The sequence below is a fragment of the Oncorhynchus mykiss genome, chromosome 21 (assembly GCF_057628025.1).
Source record: "Oncorhynchus mykiss isolate SJ-2025 chromosome 21, ASM5762802v1, whole genome shotgun sequence".
NCBI classification, from domain to species: domain Eukaryota; kingdom Metazoa; phylum Chordata; class Actinopteri; order Salmoniformes; family Salmonidae; genus Oncorhynchus; species Oncorhynchus mykiss.
In genome coordinates, this window is record NC_143042.1 from 3528232 (window position 1) to 3550000 (window position 21769).

Genomic DNA, 21769 nt, shown 5'->3' on the forward strand with positions numbered 1-21769 from the left:
CATGGGATCGCCACCCGCTGATAAAAACAGAGAAATAATGCGGAAGTAAAACTGGGAGCGGGTTTGTTTTGTTTGTTGCCACCATTCTTTCCTCGTGGACGAAGCCATACTAGCTGAATACCCAACTCTCAGTCCACTGAAACATGTCTAAACTCCAGTCGTTTCGTGTGTTTTTAAATGAGCGTTTAACTGCGGCAGCTGTGGAGATTTTCGGGGCAGTTGAAGAAACGGTAGCGGAGTACCACGATGAGAATGATCGGCTACGGAGACTGCTGCGGATCACACCGGAGATAAAACTATGTAACGTAGGTTCGTATGTAGATCACTAGCAGTTCTGCTCAATAAATAAACTGTTACAGTGATCACCATTTCAATATGTTTAAAAAAAAAACTATTACCCGTTTCTAAAACCAGAGGCCCAACATCGCGAGACTTCCAAACGCAGGTTCGGCAGACCAGGGGCCTCATAACAGTCGCTAACGTTTCACATTACATATCTGCGTGCTCCACTTCTGAAAGGACTGCGCAATTACACAAATATTAAGATTTATAAACTTGGCGTACGCCTGTTTGCCATTATAAATCAGCCCCGCACTGAAACTGCGCGCGTGAACGAGCATTACAACTGCCTGAAAAACGCCCATTCATCGTTTTACAACGCGCTCATTTGCTGTGTACTTTGGAAGAATTGGAATTAGGCCAATGCCGTTTAAAGGAAGTATAGCAACGGCGGAACTTGATCAAATGCCTCTGGAGGTGTTGGCAGACTGTTTAAAAACTTTTACAGTGACATTTGCTATATTTTACCGTTTCTGAAAGAACTACAATTACAGGCTATTATTTCAAGTATTTTACTCTATTAGATACAATTTAAATGAGACGGGCGTGGTCATTTGCTGTAAACTAAAGCTTATTCGGGAATATGAACACATCATGGCCAGAAAAATTGTCGTGGGATATATTCTGCAATGATTATGAAAATATATATATTATGTTTATAAATCAAATATTGTTTACTTGAGACAAAAGAAAGGAAAATTGGAAAGATGACCCTTCTGTTTTACCGTTAATGCGCTTCAGATCACATGGCAAAATACTTCGAATAGTTGATCTATTTACTACTGTAAAGTGGTTCCAATTAAATGAGTGATGGGACGTTTGTAGGCCTAGAGGCTATTTCGCGAGGATGAAACCATCATAGTCCGAAAAGGAAAGAAATTTATTCTGCAATGATCATGGAAATAAAATGGTAAATAGATGCCTCATTTATTTCCAGGATGTATCACATCCGGCCGTAATTGGGAGACCCATAGGGCGGCGCATAATTGGCCCAGCTTCGTCCGGGTTTGGCCCGGTATAGGCCATCATTGTAAATAAGAATTTGTTCTTAACTGACTTGCCTAGTGAAATAAATAAAAAATACACTTTTACAATGGAAAGATGAAGGAAAAAAATGGATCTCCACTAACAGATAATCTTATTGTTTTGAATAAGAGTGCCATCACCAGGTAAGTTAACTGAAAACACAATTCTCGTTTACAGCAACAACCTGGGGAATAGTTACAGAGGAGATGAATGAGCCAATGAGAAGCTGTAGATGATAAGGTTGCCAGATTGGGTTTTTAGCCAAGAATTAACACCCATACTCTATGATAAGTGTCATGGGATCTCTAGTGACCAAAGAGTCAGGACACCCATTTAACATCCCAGCTGAAAGACTGAACCCAACACAGGACAATGTCCTCAATCACTGCTCTGGGAGAAGTTTTTTACCAGAGGAAACAGTGCCTCATACTGGTTCTCCAACACCACTTCCAGGCCACTACTAGGCTACTTTTACAACAATTGTAATGAAATACTTAAACCACTAGAAATGGTGCATATGCATGTTCTTAAATTTGTGGGAGGATCAGCACATTCTCATGTCAAGTTCAGTTTTTAGAAATGCTAACTGTTCTGTGAACTGGCACACACTTTTTGTGGCAGATTTTGTGCGTCGCCATGTTTATAAAGGAGGCCCCAGTGTCGTCACTAGTTGCCACAAAGTCATAAACCCTGCCCATTTCTAAAAAAAAAATATGTTTAAAATAGGATTTTAAACCTAACCTTAAATTAAGCAGATTTTTGTTTGCACAGGGGTGGCAGCATCATGGACTGGTGCACTTCACAAATAGATGGCTTCATGAGGCAGGACAATTATGTGGATATATTGAAGCAACATCTCAAGACATCAGGTTAAAGCTTGGTCGCAAATGGGTCTTCCAAATGGACAATGACCCCAAGCATACTTCCAAAGTTGTGGCAACATTCAATGTGCAGTCGTTCTCCTATGGGGTGCGTTCAGTTCGTTTGCTACGTTGCGAAACGGTTTGTACTAAACGACACATTTTCCCAAAACGCTATTGTACGTTCTTGACAGACTTTGAGATACGTTTCTTCCGTTTGGTGGGTGTGCCACGGTGTATCTTGAAGCAATGAGTGATGAACTTATAGGGCAGCGGTACATTTTGAACCCATAACTCAACCCATCCCCGTTTTTTAACTGGTCTCTCAGTACAGCGACGTTTTTGTTCAATTGGACGGTCTATTCCGTTTTTATGTACCGAACGTGGCCCTGGTTAGACCCAATGACGTGTGTCTGCACATGCGTTTAGCTAGCTAACGTCGCCATGACATCGCCTACATGCGTGATCGGGGATTTATTTTTAAGAAGCGGTTTCTACATCTCTTCATACCAAACCATCTTTGCTAATACCGTACATGGATACAAACATTGTCACGAAAACCAGGAAGTGATTTGAATTCGTAAATACATTTTTTTACAAAGAACTTTTGAAATAAATAGCATATCATCAGTTTATTGAGAAGTAATTGATAGTTGTTCAATTATTGAATTGGAATGTTTGTTTATTTCATGAATCTACTTAAAGCCAGAGTCCTTAATTGAAACAATAATGAAGCGGGGTTACCCTGCCTCTGTTTTGGTAAAAGGTGATGATGAGCCTGGAGAAATGAAACCACTCTCAACAGACTGAGCTATGGCTGCAAGGTCTGAACCATCAAAACATGTTATGTATTAACTAAGGGTTCTAGTTTTAACTTCGAATTGATCCCAACCCTGATGTCTAAAAGATAACCTCTGCTCCTCTCTCCTTTCCTCCAGACTCCCTGCAGCTCTCTCTCGGTGTCTCTGAAGAGGAGGTTCTCCCTGATCAGCAGCACTGTGAGCAGGAGTGGAGCCCCACTCTGGGGCAAGAGAACCCAGAACTTCCACAGATTAAAGAGGAACAGGAGGAACTCAGGACCAGTCTGGAGGCTGATATCATAGAGTTCAAATTCATTCCTTCCTGTGTGAAAAGTGAATGTGATAAGGACCCACTTCAGTCCTTGACTCTTCCCCAAACCCAGAATGTGGAGAACAGAGAGCGTGACCCTAAACAAGTGGAACTCACACCTTTTGTTACTGTGACCCACCTAAAGGGTCTCTACGTTCCCTGTGACCCTCAAGATAATCAAAACAATACCTCCAGCCAAAGCTCAACCTTAAGCAGCGACCCAGCGGCACTTGACAGCAGCCCATCGTTGGATCCCAGCCCGCCATTGGATCCCAGCCCGCCATTGGATCCCAGCCCGCCATTGGATCCCAGCCCGCCATTGGATCCCAGCCCGCCATTGGATTCCAGTCCGTCATTGGATTCCAGTCCGTCATTGGATCCAAGCCCATCATTGGATCCAAACCAGTCAATGGTGGAACACTGTTTCAAACCCAGCACCATGTCTAGAAAAACTCACCACTGCCATGACTGTGGCGAAATGTTTGCAATGAAAGCTGACCTGCAGAGGCATGTGACTCTTTTAAAGAAGAGGCCCAGTGAATGTCGCTTCTGCAAAAGAAACTACAACTCCACCTGTAAACTAAAGGCCCATATCCGACTCTGTCACAGTGGGAAACCCTACACCTGCCCTGTTTGTGGCAAGACCTTCAAACTCAAAGGGAATCTGTCCAAGCACATAAGGATTCACACAGGAGTGGGAGAGAAACCATTTAGCTGTGGAGACTGTGGGAAAAACTTCTATCAGAAGGGGGACTTAAGTAGGCATATACGGACTCACACAGGAGAGAAATTGTTTATCTGTGGTGATTGTGGGAAAAGCTTCAATTTGAAAGGGAACCTTAGGAAGCATAAACTGACTCACACAGGAGAGAAACCATTTCTCTGTGATGACTGTGGGAAAGGCTTCAGTCAGAAGGGGACCCTAAGGAAGCATAAACTGACTCACACAGGAGAGAAACCATTTAGCTGTGAAGACTGTGGGAAAAGCTTCAGTCAGAAGGGGACCCTAAAGAAGCATAAACGGACTCACACAGGAGAGAAATCATTTAGCTGTGGAGACTGTGGGAAAAGCTTCAGTCAGAAGGGGACCCTAAGGAAGCATAAACTGACTCACACAGGAGAGAAATAATTTAGCTGTGATCAGCCTATTACTTAACACGTGGGAAAACAATGATATAATATTGTTACGTTATAATTTGTATGGAACTTGTAGTATAACCCCACCCACATCGGGGCGCTTTGTTATGTTTATGGACTAGCCACCCGCTGATAAAAACAGAATAAGACAATACGGAAGAAACTGTGAGCAGATTGTTTTGTTCTTGCCCACCATTCTTTCCTCGTGGATGTAAACATACTAGCTGAATACACAACTCTCCGTCGACAGAAACATGTCTAAACTTCAGTCGTTTCGTGTGTTTTTAAATGAGCGTTTAACCGCGGCAGCTGTGGAGATTTTCGAGGCACTTGAGCAAACAGTAGCGGAGTACCACGAGGAGAATGATCGACTACGGAGACTGCTGCGGATCACACCGGAAATACAACTACGTAGAATAGGTTCGTGTATAGATATACTGATAGCTACAGTTCTACTCAGTAAATATACTGTTCGGGATTTCAGTGACCCACAAGTTTACCATGTTTTATGAACTATTACTAGTGATGGGGAGAAAGAGGATTTATGAAGCCTTTGGGGCTTTTCACAAAATTGTGCCTAAAACAAGGCCACAGGTTCCGATCTAAAAGCCCAGTTTCAACTGTTCTGAGAGGACAGCTTCGGTATTACAGTTTAACTGAAGACCGGCCAAGACAAATTCCATAGATAGAAACCGTGGTGTCATATATTTGTAGGCACTAACTCTGGCATAGTTAGTTGAAAAAAAAGCCTACGAGAAAATTGAATGGCGTTTTGGTCTGTGGTAAACACAGGCTTAGGAGATATTATACGTTTTGTTCTCTGAGAATCTTCATCAGTTAATGTCACTTTTTGTGAATTTTGAAGAAATTGTTGTGAAAAAAGTACAAAGCCATAACTGGAGGAGGTAGGGGTGCTGTATCACCCCCTGATTAATGAACAACATCTACTTATTTCAATGTCATTAATGTCCCACTTATTATATTACTCCCATGGGCTTCATTATTCCTGAGAGCAGACAGAACATGACTCCTCAGCAGCACCCTTAACCCTAACCCTAACCCTATTACTCCCATGGGCTTTATTATTCCTGAGAGCAGACAGAACATGACTCCTCAGCAGCACCCTTCCTTTGGCAGCGATTACAGCTGGATACATGTTTTGTAATATTTTTTTACTCTCTGTCAATTGGGTTAGTATTGTGGAGTAACTACAATATAGTTGATCCATCCTCAGTTATCTCCTATCACAGCCGTTAAACTCAACTGTCTAAAGTCCCCATGGGCCTCGTGGTGAAATCCCTGAGCGGTTTCCTTCCTCTCCGGCAAATGACTTTGAAAGGACGCCTGTATCTTTGTAGTGTCTGGGTGTATTGATGCACCATCCAAAGTAATTCATATCTTCACCATGCTTAAAGGGATATTCAATGTCTGCTTTTATTTTACCCATCTACCAATAGGTGCCTTTCTTTGTGAGGCGTTGGAAAACCTCCCTGGTCTTTGAGGTTGAATCTGTGTTTTAAATTTACTGCCTGAATGATGGACCTTACAGATCATTGTATGTGTGGGGTACAGAGATGACGTAGTCATAAAAAAATATATTGAACACACAGTGAGTCCATGCAACTTATTATGTGACTTGTTAAGCAAATGTTTACTCCTGAAATTATTTAGGGCTTGCCATAACAAAGGAGCTGAATTGACTCAAGACATTAGTATTTCATTTGTAAAAATGTCTAAACGTAATTCCACTTATTTTAAATGGCGACGGTGCATAAAGATGAAAGAATTCAGAAATGAAATCTTTAGTTTGAGCACTATCCAGACTTTTTAAACTATGGCGCGCGACATTGTTCAGAACAAACTACTTTTTCGTTGTTTTAACCAGCATGGCTACCACAGCATTCTGCAATGATACGCCATCCTATCTGGTTTACGCTTAGTGGGTTATCATTTGTTTTTCAACTGGACAATGACCCATCACACCTCCACCTTTGTTTCAAGAGGGAGAGTGATGGAGTGTTGCATCCGATGACCTGACCTCCACAATCCCCGACCTCAACCAAATTGAGATGGTTTGGGATGAGCCGGACTGCATAGTGAAGGAAAAGCAGCCAACAAGTGCTCAGCATATGTAGGAACTCCTTCAAGACTGTTGGAAAAGCATTCCAGGTGAAGCTGGTTGAGAGAATGCCAAGAGTGTGCAAAGCTGTCATCAAGGCAAAGGGTGGCTATTTGAAGCATCTCAAATATAAAATATATTTTGATTTGTTTAACACTTTTTTGGTTACTACATGTGTGTTATTTCATAGTTTTGATGTCTTCACTATTATTCCACAATGTAGAAATAAAGAAAAACCCTTGAATGAGTAGGTAGGGGACAACGTCGTTGATGCACTTACTGATGAAGCCGGTGACTGAGGTGGTATACTCCTCAATGTCACTGGATGAATCCCGGAACATGTTCCTGTCTGTGCTAGCAAAACAGTCCTGTAGTGTAGCATCCGCGTCATCTGTCCACTTCCATATTGAGCGAGTTGCTGGTACTTCCTGCTCCAGTCTTTGCTTGTAAGCAGGAATCGGGAAGATACAATTATGATCAGATTTGCCAAATGGAGGGTGAGGGAGAGCTTTGTATGCGTCTCTTTGCAGAGTAAAGGTGGTCTAGAGTTTTTTTCCCCTCTGGTTGCACATTTAACGTGCTGATAGATATGAGGTAAAACAGATTTAAATTTGCCTGCATTAAGGTCCCCGGCCACTAGGAGCGCTGCTTCTAGATGAGAATTTTCTTATTTGCTTATGGCGGTATACAGCTCATTGAGTGCAGCCTTAGTGCCAGTATCAGTTTGTGGTGGTAAATAGATGGCTACAAATAGAGGTGAAAACTCTTGGTGGTCTACAGCTTATCATGAGATACTCTCCCTCAGGCGAGCAATACCTCCAGACTTCTTTAATATTAGACATCGCACACCAGCTGTTATTGACAAATAGACACACATCCCCGCTCCTCGTCTTACCAGACATAGCTGCTCTGTCCTGCCAATGCATGGAAAACCCAGCCAGCTCTATATTATCTGTGTCATCGTTCAGCCACGACTCGGTGAAACATAAGATATTACAGTTTTTAACATCCCATTGGTAGGATAGTCTTAATAGATCATCCAGTTTATTTTCCAGTGATTGCACGTTGGCCAATAGGACGGATAGTAGTGGCGGTCTACCCACTCGCCGATGAATTCTCACAAGGCTCTCCGACCTCTGCCCCCGGTTTCTCAGTTTTTTCTTCACGCGAATGACGAGGATTTGGGCCTGGTCTCGAGGAAGCAGTATATCCTTCACGTCGGACTCATTAAACATATAATCTTTGTCTTGTTCGAGGTGAGTAATCGCTGTTCTGATATCCAGAAGCTATTTTTGGTCATAAGAGACGGTAACAGCAACAATATGTACAAAATAAATGAAAAACAAACAAAATAGCACAGTTGGTCGGGAGCCCGTAAAGCGGCAGCCATCCCCTCCGGTGCCATTATTTCATCTAGCTAAGGTGTTTGGTGCAGTATTTTTGAAGGACAACACTTTTTTTTACTATGTAAACCAACTGCTGGGCAGGTCTTTCTCACTGTGTTCTGCTGTACGATTCGATAGAGTTAAGTCACCACAGCTGTTTTCCCGTGTTAGTGGGCATTGTGGAAATCAAACCCAAACCCAAACCCAACCCTCAAGTCATGATGAACACTTGTACTACAATCTCACAACTCAGTTTTGGAAGAGACTGACTTTATGACCAAAATTAACCTACTTGCACTTTTTAGTCAATTTTGGCACTGGCATAAATGTTCCTGACTTATATTGATATCACGTATGCCGTTTTCAACGAGAGAAGTTGGTTCTCAAGTTCAGTTCTGCTTCAAGAAGAGACATTTTAGAAATAGGCAGGATTTATGACTGTGGCTGTGTCAGCTAGTAACAACTGTCTAAAGGCTGAATAGAGAACCTCTGCTCCTCTCTCCTTTCCTCCAGACTCCCTGCAGCTCTCTGTCTCTAAGGAGGAGGTTCTCCCTGATCAGCAGCACTGTGAGCAGGAGTGGAGCCCCAGTCTGGGGCAGGAGAACCCAGTGCTTCCACAGATTAAAGAGGAACAGGAGGAACTCAGGACCAGTCAGGAGGAAGAGCAGCTTCAAGGGCTGGAGGCTGATTTCAAATTCACTCCTTCCTGTGTGAAAAGTGAATGTGATCAGGAGGACCCACTTCAGCCCTTCACTTCTCCCCAAACCCAGACTGTGGAGAACAGAGAGAGTGATCCTAAACAAGTGGAACTCACACCTTTTGTTACTGTGACCCACCTTAAGGGCCTCTACATTCCCTGTGACCCACCTTAAGGGCCTCTACATTCCCTGTGACCCTCCAGATAATCAGAACAATCCCTCCAGACAAATCTCAGCCGTAAGCAGCGACCCAGCAGCACTTGACTGCAGCCGCCATTGGATCCAAATCCATCAGTGGTGGAACACTGTTTCAAACCCAGCACCACGCCTGGAAAAACGTTTGCAGAGAGAACTGACCTGCAGAGGCATGTGACTCTCATCAAGAAGAGACTCAGTGAATGTCGCTTGTGCTTAACACTACAACTCTACCTGTAAACTGAAGGCCCATGTCTGCCTCAGGTCCCAACACCTGCCCTGTTTGTGGCAAGACCTTCAAACTCAACGTAGATCTGTCCAAGCACATGAGGATTCACACAGGGGGGAAACTTTATTGTTGTGGCAACTGTGGGAAGAGCTTTAATCGCAAGTGGACCCTAGCCGCACATATACAGATTCACACAGGAGAAAAACCGTTTAACTGTGCTGACTGCGGGAAAAGCTTCAATTTGAAGGTGAAACTTAGGAAACAAACATACTCACACAGGAGAGAAATAATTTAGCTGTGGAGACTGGGAAAAGCTTCAATCAGAAGGGGGCCCTAATTAAGCATATACGAACTCACACAGGAGAGAAATTATTTAGCTGTGATGAATGTGGGAAAAGCTTCCATTTAAAGGGGAACCTAAAGAAGCATGAACTGACTCACACAGGAGAGAAATCATTTAGCTGTGGTGACTGTGGGAAAAGATTCAAACGCAGGGAAAACTTAATTATGCATATACTGACTCACACAGGAGAGAAACAATTTAGCTGTGGTGACTGCGGGAAAAGCTTCTCCCAGAAGGGGAACCTTAGTAGGCACATACTGACTCACACAGGGGAGATGCCATTTAGCTGTGGGAAAAGCTTCAGCCAGAAGGGGACCCTAACGGTGCATATACGGACTCACACAGGAGAGAAACCATTTAGCTGTGTAGACTGTGGGGAAAGCTTCAGCCAGAAGGGGACCCTAACGGTGCATATACGGACTCACACAGGAGAGAAACCATTTAGCTGTGTAGACTGTGGGGAAAGCTTCTCCCAGAAGGGGACCCTAACGGCACATATACGGACTCACACAGGAGAGAAATAAATAAGCTGTGATGTGTGCAGAGAAAGTGTCACTCGAAAGTCTAACTTACTGATCCATGTGGAAAACAGGATGAAAACTGAAAGAAAACTGAACATTTGTACAAAGACCTGTTTAGTCACAAGATGAGAATAAAAAGATAGGATGTGGACAATACTCTGAGTACACGCTCATAGACTCACATCTATTGGTTGGTGGAGGACAATACGATGATACCTCTCCTAGGGACCTGCTCTCCATGCTTCAGGATTAAAGTTCCTCTGGTCTCTGATCTATTCTATTGGTAACCTGCTGTTTCTCTCCACAGTGCTCTCTGCTACTCGCTGGTCTACATGGAGGGCCTAGCTTCTTTACATCTGTCTGGAGGGAGAGATAGAGGTCACAGAATGAGGTTTCTAGTCTCAACACTCTCCAAGGCTTTTTAGAGGAAAATATAAACTTTTCAGGTCATGTCACAAGTGCCTTCTCCTCTGACATTGGCACTGCTAATTAACTCAGTGATGACACTTCTCCTTTCTCCCCACTAGATGGCACTGTTTGAGATAGGATCCCATCACACCATCTCTGTTGTATGTAAAAACGTGTTAGTCATTTGAAATCATTCTTCACAGACCTATGAGGGTATAATGTTAAAAGAATCAACACTGTTACCCATTACCAAACACATTGAAACAGACACACACTGTATTACAGCTAAACAGGACCGTGCTAAACTGAACCAGACATGACTGACCATAAGGGGATGTCATAGAATAGATGGTGTGTACTGTGGGGCCAAAGGTGACTGTAAATCAGGATTAGGTTAATATCTGAGTGGTATACTACGAAGTAAGCTACATCAACTCAGGGTTTTCTAAAGCTAACCTGCTTCACATTCCAGCTAAGGCTTCATCCGTACTATGACAGTGGATATTGCTTGTCCGCCTGCCGCTAACTCTAGCAGGCTTGTAGCTGCGCTTCCACGTCACACATGGTTAGTCGAACGCCAAACTCTTCATTGAGACAGTGCTGAAAAATCAACCCGTGTGCGAGTCAGTGCCACATTTTCATTTGTGAAGATATCAAAATGAAAGAAAATTGATCTTACAGATTCAGCAGACTGGTGTGAAATAGGCTTTTAGAAGTGCTGTCTTTATTTGACTCCTTATCATTACTGCCGTCTTTGGTCTGCTTATCGCTCCTTATTCTATGTGTGAAACAGCTTGTTGTGTTGTGGCCATAGACATAATCCATAGAAGGGTTTTGTGACCTTTGACCCTGTCAATTTGACTGTTAAACTCATGGGTACACTAGCAATGGCTGGCAGTTTGACTTGAATAAGGACTACCATCTATGGATTATATGTCTATGGTTGGTTGTGGCTGTCAGATTGACTTGAATAGGAACTACCATCTATGGATTATATGTCTATGGTTGGTTGTGGCTGTCATTTTGACTTGAATAGGAACTACCATCTATGGATTTTATGTCTATGGTTGGTTGTGGCTGTCAGATTGACTTGAATAGGAACTACCATCTATGGATTATAACTCTATGGTTGGTTGTGGCTGTCAGTTTGTCTTGCAAATTTCTAAATACAACAGTGTGAAAAACATACTGTTTGGTAAGCAAATTCTGTTGTTACTTATTTGTTTTCATTTAAAATTGGCAAAATCACAGTAAGGTACTGAATTGTAACCCAGAAATGATTTGATATTAAGATAAAAACGGCTGCATTAGTCCTTTAAATGCTCTCCGAAGGAGGACATATCATTCTATACATACAGGCTACTATACTAATGAATAAATAAAGCTAACCCCATGTTGGTGCATCAGTGTCCCTCTGCCGAAGAGATGTCTGTATGACATCTTACTATAACAACATTACATTGGCTAAGGGTAGCTGGCCAGTCAAGTGGATCTAACACACTAACGTGGATCCTATCAGTGTCCCTCTGCCGAAGAGATGTCTGTCTGTATGACATCTTACTATAACAACATTACATTGGCTAAGGCTAGCAGGCCAGTCAAGTGGATCTCACACACTAACATGGATCCTATCAGTGGGCTGGTGTAAATCATTTCCCTAGGGACTACAGGAGGTCCTGGTTTACTATTAGGTAGTCTGAGCACTCATAGGCACACCATGTTCAAGAGGAGTGTCACAATGTTAAGTAATTACACACATCGCCTGCTACAGAGCTATAGAACAAACCAAGGTCGCCTCATCTCAAGGTTGGAATACATTTACTCGAGAATTCTACAGAGAATTGACTAATATACCCCTTTATCAAAGCAAGAGCATGTCTAGTAAGACATTCATACTTTTCTAAAATTGTCTTTTGCTCCAAGTTTGCTTGTTCTTTCAACAGGCCAAGCCAGCGCAGTGCACAATACTTGCTGTTAGCCCATGTCTCTCTCTCTAATAACATACACAAAAGGCAATCATGGAAAGGGGACAGTAGGGCTCTAGACCCCACCCCCCCGCCTGCCGCTACTGGCTCCAGCTCCTTACACCTCTCTCTGACAAAAAGAAACAGCGAAAGGGAGAAGAGGGCGTATGAAAGAGAGCCGATGAGAATGGTACAAACCCGAACAGCTTTGTGTGTCACACTCGAATACATCGCATCCACAGCTATGACCTAGGCGCTGATCGTCGCTCTCAAGACAAGCGCAACATCGGAGAGAGCAATTACTCACATGGTTCTGATAGAGAATGAATGCGAAGCTGTATCCAACAATTCCAAAACGCCCGGTTGATCTCATTTTGCTACCATTAGAGCATCAACTGGATTACCATAAGGGAGCGACGAGAACGGAGCACAGTAGCAACAACGTCGTTGAGGAATAACAGATTTTGCTCCAATAATTGAATAATTTACTTTTCATCAAAACACAAATATTTGTATGTATTTAGAGGTGTATTTCCAAGGACACATACATTAAAGCGCGGATAGCCGTCATTAGGTCCACTCGGATTTGATCATATTGACACTTTATTAGTTATCCTGATGGAAACTGCTTCAAAAGCTCGTCGGCTATCCAATGTGTCCACGGCATCTAACGTGTCCAATGTGTCCACGTCCAGCGCTGGGACCGAGGTGGGACAGAGCGATGTGCAGATTTGGGGGGACAGACCTTTACCTGTCGACTACCTTGGTGACATCTCGATCCTGGATGACGGGAGATGGTCTAACTCTAGCGTGAAGAAACATCACCACAAGCACAACCTGAAGCACCGCTACGAACTGCTGGAGACACTGGGGAAAGGGACATACGGCAAAGTGAAGAAAGCCATCGAGAGACAATCCGGCAAAGTGGTGAGTTTTAGACGACGACTAACCGCCAATGAAACGAGTGTGACAGTTGGAACTTGGTGTGTTACAACAAGTGAATAACAGGATTATAATGAAGGTCGTGATGTAAGAACATCAAAAAGCAGCGTCTGGCAACTAAATATAGTGTGATGTGTTGGTGTTTCTTTGATAAATATTCATAAACACTCCTATGTTCATGGCATGTCAATCAGAAATCCCTTGAATTCCCTGATGAGGCCACGTGGGATTTCAGCTTTCCAATTTAAATTAAGCAATGAGCCCATTTAATGTTGTTTTATGGCCATAATTACACACGTGGCTTCAGGAGACAAAATCAGTTGTATTGTCTCAGAGGTCACACTGCTTATACAAGATGAGTCAAAGGTCAGTTTAAAAGTACATTTTTAGTCCGTTTTAAAGGCCCATGTAGCTACATTTACTTTCCATCTATAACATGTGTTTTCAGTGTTTACCAGACCTCAGAAGAATGAGTTTTTTTTCTAATTCTGTTGTCTTTAACTTGTGATTTTTGATGAGCTGAGATGCATGAGTAAAAATTAAAGTTTTGTCCCACTGAACGTGAACTGACAAATCCATTTAATAATGCACCTTGAACCACCTTCCCTGTAGCCATGACATGTGAATTATAGAGATATTTCAGGTATTTTGTTGACTAGTACTAAAATAGGTCTAGTGGGTTACTCAACCTCTGTACTGTGTGAAGAGACAGTGGGAGGGGGAGGGAGATACTGAGGGTATTATTTGACCTCTGGTCACCCCCTGGCTGGGCAACTAGAACTTTCCAAGTGTGAGGTATGCAGGAGGAAAGTAGACAGTCTGCTGTGTGTGTCTCCTCGTTCTGACTAACACCTAGGTGTGAAGGAAGCAGAGGCTCTTGGAGGGGTTACGTGTGGGGTGCACACACACACAAAACACAAGCCCACATATATATACACACATACACGACGAGAGCTTCTCACTTGGTCGCTGTATTGATGAGGTACCTAATGACTTCAAACTGTATGAACAGTGGAGAGAGAGAGAGATGGGGGGGGGAGGGGGGGAGGAGGAGGCTACATTCTCACTGGTTATCCTGTATAGCCAGGAAGAGAAGACACCACAGAGCCTCCTAAACATTACCCTTCTGTGTGGGGGCTCTGTCAGGCATAGAAATGCCTCCCTGTCCATGTCTAAGAGGTCTGGAGACATGCCTGCTTCAGGACACCCTGCTTACTAGACAGGGAAAGAAAGGATGAGCCAGTGACTGAACACACACTCACACAGACAATACAAACAGAAGTCTGGATGGGATTTTTAGGCCGGGGTGACTCATTGAGATTAGCTGCTATAAAACCACCAGCCTAGAGTACAGTCTCCTGGCTGCTACCATACAAGAGTATTCAGTCTCCTGGCTGCTACTATACAAGAGTATTCAGTCTCCTGGCTGCTACCGTAAAAGAGCATTCAGTCTCCTGGCTGCTACCATACAAGAGTAGTCAGTCTCCTGGCTGCTACCGTAAAAGAGCATTCAGTCTCCTGGCTGCTACCGTAAAAGAGCATTCAGTCTCCTGGCTGCTACCGTAAAAGAGCATTCAGTCTCCTGGCTGCTACCATAAAATAACATTCAGTCTCCTGGCTGCTACCGTAAAAGAGCATTCAGTCTCCTGGCTGCTACCGTAAAAGAGCATTCAGTCTCCTGGCTGCTACCGTAAAATAACATTCAGTCTCCTGGCTGCTACCGTAAAAGAGCATTCAGTCTCCTGGCTGCTACCGTAAAATAACATTCAGTGGGACTTTGAGTCAGTGAATTATGATGCACACGGTTGAGTCGCCGTGTGTCTAATCTGTTGTGTCTATCTGACTGAACATTTGTGTACCCACCCTGAACCTTTTTCCCCACTATAGACATAAGACACAGTCATATATATGGTGGAGGGTTGAGAGAGCCTTTAGATTGAATGTTATGTAATTATGCAGCTTTCCCTGGCCTGGTCTGGTCTAGTCTGGTAATGTTATGAAAGCAGTGAGAGGAGCAGGTTGATAGGGTCAGCCAAGCAGCAGGAAGGGAACACTTCTATGTTGACCTGTCAGGGGACTCTGTGTAAGTGTGTGTGAAAGTGCCTGTGTTCTGCGCCAGCTTCTCTGGGTAGATAGGTATTTCAGAGACAGGTCTAAGGAGAGAGAGACAGAGATAAGGGGGGGGGGGGGGGGGGGGGGGGTTGTACCAGCTGGGCTAGTCTGGTGTATACTTCACAATAAACCCACCAGTAGCATGTCTACTCTCCAAGCTGGGCTAGTCTGGTGTGTACATCACAATAAACCCCCCAGTAGCATCTCTCCTCTCCAGCTGGGTTAGTCTGGTGTATACTTCACAATAAACCCCCCAGTAGCATCTCTCCCGCTGGGTTAGTCTGGTGTATACTTCACAATAAACCCCCCAGTAGCATCTCTCCCGCTGGGTTGGTCTGGTGTATACTTCACAATAAACCCACCAGTAGCATGTCTACTCTCCAAGCTGGGCTAGTCTGGTGTGTACATCACAATAAACCCCCCAGTAGCATCTCTCCTCTCCATGCTGGGTTAGTCTGGTGTGTACATCACAATAAAAACCACCAGTAGCATCTCTCCTCTCCAGCTGGGTTAGTCTGGTGTGTACATCACAATAAAACCACCAGTAGCATCTCTCCAGCTGGGTTAGTCTGGTGTGTACATCACAATAAAACCACCAGTAGCATCTCTCCAGCTGGGTTAGTCTGGTGTGTACATCACAATAAAACCACCAGTAGCATCTCTCCAGCTGGTTTAGTCTGATGTGTACATCACAATAAAACCACCAGTAGCATCTCTCTAGCTGGGCTAGTCTGGTGTGTACATCAAAATAAACCCCCCAGTAGCATCTCTCCTCTCCAGCTGGGTTAGTCTGGTGTGTACATCACAATAAAACCACCAGTAGCATCTCTCCTCTCCAGCTGGGTTAGTCTGGTGTGTACATCACAATAAAACCACCAGTAGCATCTCTCCTCTCCAGCTGGGTTAGTCTGGTGTGTACATCACAATAAACCCCCCAGTAGCATCTCTCCAGCTGGGTTAGTCTGGTGTGTACATCACAATAAACCCCCCAGTAGCATCTCTCCAGCTGGGTTAGTCTGGTGTGTACATCACAATAAACCCCCAGTAGCATCTCTCCAGCTGGGTTAGTCTGGTGTGTACATCACAATAAACCCCCAGTAGCATCTCTCCAGCTGGGTTAGTCTGGTGTGTACATCACAATAAACCCCCAGTAGCATCTCTCCTCTCCAGCTGGGTTAGTCTGGTGTGTACATCACAATAAACCCCCAGTAGCATCTCTCCTCTCCAGCTGGGTTAGTCTGGTGTGTACATCACAATAAACCCCCAGTAGCATCTCTCCAGCTGGGTTAGTCTGGTGTGTACATCACAATAAACCCCCAGTAGCATCTCTCCTCTCCAGCTGGGTTAGTCTGGTGTGTACATCACAATAAACCCCCAGTAGCATCTCTCCAGCTGGGTTAGTCTGGTGTGTACATCACAATAAACCCCCAGTAGCATCTCTCCTCTCCAGCTGGGTTAGTCTGGTGTGTACATCACAATAAACCCCCCAGTAGCATCTCTCCAGCTGGGTTAGTCTGGTGTGTACATCACAATAACCTCCCAGTAGCATCTCTCCTCTCATCAACCCTGTGTTTACCATCATCTCTAATGACCATGCTGTGAATAGCAGCACCTGCTATGGTGAGCCTCCTTTCCACTCCACTGCACTGATGCAGGGCACAGCCTTTCCCTAATTTCTTCATCAAACAGCCTGCTTGTAAACCAACACACCTGGTTCCTACCACAGACAAAGCCCTGGTCTGTATCTGTGACAGCTCTTCTTCTCCTCTTATAGCCCGAGGCTAAAGAGCACACATGAACAAACGAGCACGCACGCAAGAACACGCACACCCCCTCACGCACGCACGCATGCACGCAAGAACACGCACACCCCCTCACACACACACACGCATGCACGCAGACACACACAGACACACACACACACAGACACACACCCCGCCCCGCCCCCCCACTTAGCCCAGTCAGCCAGCTGTTGTATGGCCCAAATGGTGGTTGTGACTAACGATCCATAACCCTGGGCTGGAGGGGTAAGGGTGTGTCCGTCCTGTCTACCCAGCTGTACAGTAGGCAGGGATCACCATTCACTATCACCACAATAGACTATTCATGAGTTCAGATCTGCGTCCCAAATGGCACCCTTCGGTCCAAAGTAGTGCACTATGTAGGGAATAGGGTGCCATTCGGGACGGAAACTAGATTTGGACTGTAATTAAGGAAGGACTTATAACCTATTCAATATAGTTCTGTTCTCTGTATTGCCTTTATTAACTTATAATACGCAACTGTACCCACATTCTACACTCTGTTCATAACCCATTAAAAACACGAATAATATTCAACTGTACCCACATTCTACGCTCCGTTCATAACCCATTAAAAACACTAATAATATTCAACTGTACCCACATTCTACACTCCGTTCATAACCCATTTAAAACACTAATAATATTCAACTGTACCCACATTCTACACTCTGTTCATAACCCATTAAAAACACGAATAATATTCAACTGTACCCACATTCTACGCTCCGTTCATAACCCATTAAAAACACTAATAATATTCAACTGTACCCACATTCTACGCTCCGTTCATAACCCATTAAAAACACTAATAATATTCAACTGTACCCACATTCTACACTCCGTTCATAACCCATTTAAAACACTAATAATATTCAACTGTACCCACATTCTACACTCTGTTCATAACCCATTAAAAACACTAATAATATTCAACTGTACCCACATTCTACGCTCCGTTCATAACCCATTAAAAACACTAATAATATTCAACTGTACCCACATTCTACACTCCGTTCATAACCCATTAAAAACACTAATAATATTCAACTGTACCCACATTCTACACTCCGTTCATAACCCATTTAAAACACTAATAATATTCAACTGTACCCACATTCTACACTCCGTTCATAACCCATTAAAAAACACTAATAATATTCAACTGTACCCACATTCTACACTCCGTTCATAACCCATTTAAAACACTAGTAATATTCAACTGTACCCACATTCTACGCTCCGTTCATAACCCATTAAAAACACTAATAATATTCAACTGTACCCACATTCTACACTCTGTTCATAACCCATTAAAAACACTAATAATATTCAACTGTACCCACATTCTACACTCCGTTCATAACCCATTAAAAACACTAATAATATTCAACTGTACCCACATTCTACACTCCGTTCATAACCCATTTAAAACACTAATAATATTCAACTGTACCCACATTCTACACTCCGTTCATAACCCATTAAAAACACTAATAATATTCAACTGTACCCACATTCTACACTCCGTTCATAACCCATTAAAAACACTAATAATATTCAACTGTACCCACATTCTACACTCCGTTCATAACCCATTAAAAACACTAATAATATTCAACTGTACCCACATTCTACACTCCGTTCATAACCCATTAAAAACACTAATAATATTCAACTGTACCCACATTCTACGCTCCGTTCATAACCCATTAAAAACACTAATAATATTCAACTGTACCCACATTCTACACTCTGTTCATAACCCATTAAAAAACACTAGTAATATTCAACTGTACCCACATTCTACACTCCGTTCATAACCCATTAAAAACACTAATAATATTCAACTGTACCCACATTCTACACTCCGTTCATAACCCATTAAAAACACTAATAATATTCAACTGTACCCACATTCTACACTCCGTTCATAACCCATTAAAAAAACACTAATAATATTCAACTGTACCCACATTCTACACTCCGTTCATAACCCATTAAAAACACTAATAATATTTAAGTTGGACACTTAACCATAACACATGATTTGTAACTATAACACATGGTTTGTAGACATCCAAGGCACCATTGTTTTTAAACCATGTTGAGTCTAGAGGCAGACGTCACTCTGTTAGGAAAGTGTAAATCCAAGGTACCACATACAGGACATTACCAATACTAATATCATATGATGTAATAGAGTCTTATCAGATGTGTTACATAATGTTCTGATACTGCTTCTGCCAGCCTGCCACTATGTCTTCTGGAAAGGGGGGAATATTTCACTTCACTTGACTGCATCCCATATGGCACCCTATTCCCTATATAGTGTACTACGTTTGACTAGCTCTGGTGTAAAGTAGTGCACTAAATAGGGAATAGGGTGCTATTTGTGACACGTTTTGTCAAAGGTGTGATTAAACTCTTCTCCCTAAAAAGGAGTGAAGGAGGATATGGTGCCATGAGTGACGCAGGGGATAAGGAAGTACATCTCACTGGAACTTCCTGTCCCTGTCGGCTGACTCATAACCCACTTCCTGTATTCCTAATCCTTTCTATTTTGCCTATTAAGCCTTAACCCCCACCTAACCCTAACCCACACCCACACACACACACACACACACACACACACACAGAGAGAGAAGCACAACCCGTCAATTGAGCCCACTGCTATGGCGAACCCCGCAAATGACCTTAAAGCAGTCTCAGGGATAGGGTCTACATAACCACTGTGCTGGGGATATTTCCTGTCCCATTTAACAAGGCTAATGTCATCCCACTGTGTTCATTATGAGTTTGCCGTGTGGAACCAGCATGGTCTGTCTGAGATACTGTAGAGCAGAGGTTCCCAACTCCAGTCCTCCAGTACCCTCAACAGTACACAACATAACACCTGATTCCTCATTGAGGCCGCACACACCACACACACACACACACACACACACACACACACACACACACACACACACACACACACACACACACACACACACACACACACACACACACACACACACACAGAGCTGTGTAAAAATGGAACATCTATTTGTATCTAACCTCATTTACCATCTGTTGTCTCCAGTGGGCTGGCTGCGTGTCCTTCCATAAACCTAGTTTCTCTCTTCAAGGTTGTGTAAAACTTCACCATCCATCCTCTCCTCCTCATCCTCTGAGAGAGAGAGATATTCTTGAGGGTCTTGGCCCAGTTAGAGACACAGCCAGGTTATTTTCCACTACCAGAGGATGGGACACTGCTCATGAGCTTTATTGTGAGACCTAGAACAATCAAAAGTTTATGAGCACATAAGAGCAAAATAGTATTTATTTCCTCTCGCAAGGGACTGGACAAGTTTTACGACTCTTACAAGACCTGAAACAATAAACATAAGTATAAAAGTGAAATGACCACACATAAGTAAGAATATACCACACAGATTAACAATGAGACAGTATTACTGTTACTGTAAATTCATCTCTTCCTACAGCCGCTGTATCAGTGGAGAGCCATGAGACTGGTAATGGAGAATAATACTCTGTTGAAGACCTGAGACCTGCACCATGCTGCCTCTCTGACCTCTGACCTCACTGACACAGGGGTTTATAATACTCTGTTGAAGACCTGAGACCCGCACCATGCTGCCTCTCTGACCTCTGACCTCACTGACACAGGGGTTTATAATACTCTGTTGAAGACCTGAGACCTGCACCATGCTGCCTCTCTGACCTCTGACCTCACTGACACAGAGGTTTATAATACTCTGTTGAAGACCTGAGACCTGCACCATGCTGCCCCTCTGACCTCACTGACACAGGGGTTTATAATACTCTGTTGAAGACCTGAGACCTGCACCATGCTGCCTCTCTGACCTCACTGACACAGGGGTTTATAATACTCTGTTGAAGACCTGAGACCTGCACCATGCTGCCCTCTGACCTCACTGACACAGGGGTTTATAATACTCTGTTGAAGACCTGAACCATGCTGCCTCTCTGACCTCTGACCTCACTGAGACAGGGCAAGATAAGCCAGAGACAGTTCTACTAAACGCTGAGCTGTTGTATTGATCCAGTATGGATCATCTGTTAGTCTCCCGTGACAGACGATAACGTCTGTGAATGTCATCAGGTCCAGTCAAAATACAAGGGTCACTCCAATACAACATGTTCACAGTGGACTCAGATAACTGTAAATTCATCTCTTCCTATAGCCGCTGTATCAGTGGAGAGCCATGAGACTGGTAATGGAGAATAATACTCTGTTGAAGACCTGAGACCTGCACCATGCTGCCTCTCTGACCTCTGACCTCACTGACACAGGGGTTTATAATACTCTGTTGAAGACCTGAGACCTGCACCATGCTGCCTCTCTGACCTCTGTTCTCACTGACACAGGGGTTTATAATACTCTGTTGAAGACCTGAGACCTGCACCATGCTGACCTCTGACCTCACTGACACAGGGGTTTATAATACTCTGTTGAAGACCTGAGACCTGCACCATGCTGCTTCTCTGACCTCACTGACACAGGGGTTTATAATACTCTGTTGAAGACCTGAACCATGCTGCCCCTCTGACC

The 21769-nt window shown here is 43.6% G+C and overlaps 2 protein-coding genes and 1 pseudogene across 3 annotated transcripts in view; all 3 read left to right on the top strand.

Annotated features, from left to right (window-relative positions):
* Nucleotides 1-6079, top strand: LOC118936492 (uncharacterized). Its single transcript, XM_036956924.2, has 2 exons — nt 1-309; nt 3164-6079. The coding sequence occupies exons 1-2, from the start codon at nt 144-146 to the stop codon at nt 4462-4464; spliced, it is 1467 nt and encodes a 488-aa protein (XP_036812819.2). The 5' UTR covers nt 1-143; the 3' UTR covers nt 4465-6079.
* Nucleotides 6080-9120: 3041 nt separating this feature from the next.
* Nucleotides 9121-9965, top strand: LOC110490708 (uncharacterized; annotated as a pseudogene).
* Nucleotides 9966-12454: 2489 nt separating this feature from the next.
* Nucleotides 12455-21769, top strand: part of LOC110490703 (NUAK family SNF1-like kinase 1) — a 25518-nt gene continuing 16203 nt past the window's right edge. Inside the window, exon 1 of one of the 2 annotated variants that reach the window (XM_036956928.2) lies at nt 12455-13261. In XM_036956928.2, the coding sequence (XP_036812823.1) occupies nt 12953-13261 (309 nt within the window). In that variant the 5' untranslated portion in view covers nt 12455-12952. The remainder of the gene's footprint in view (nt 13262-21769) is intronic. The other variant, XM_090213485.1, reaches the window with a different exon arrangement.

Excerpts from the sequence above, each read along its gene's own strand:
- LOC118936492 (XM_036956924.2), top strand. The coding sequence starts at position 144 with ATGTCTAAACTCCAGTCGTTTCGTGTGTTTTTAAATGAGCGTTTAACT. Across the intron at positions 310-3,163 it reads GATAAAACTATGTAACGTAG|ACTCCCTGCAGCTCTCTCTC; the intron begins GTTCGTATGTAG and ends CCTTTCCTCCAG.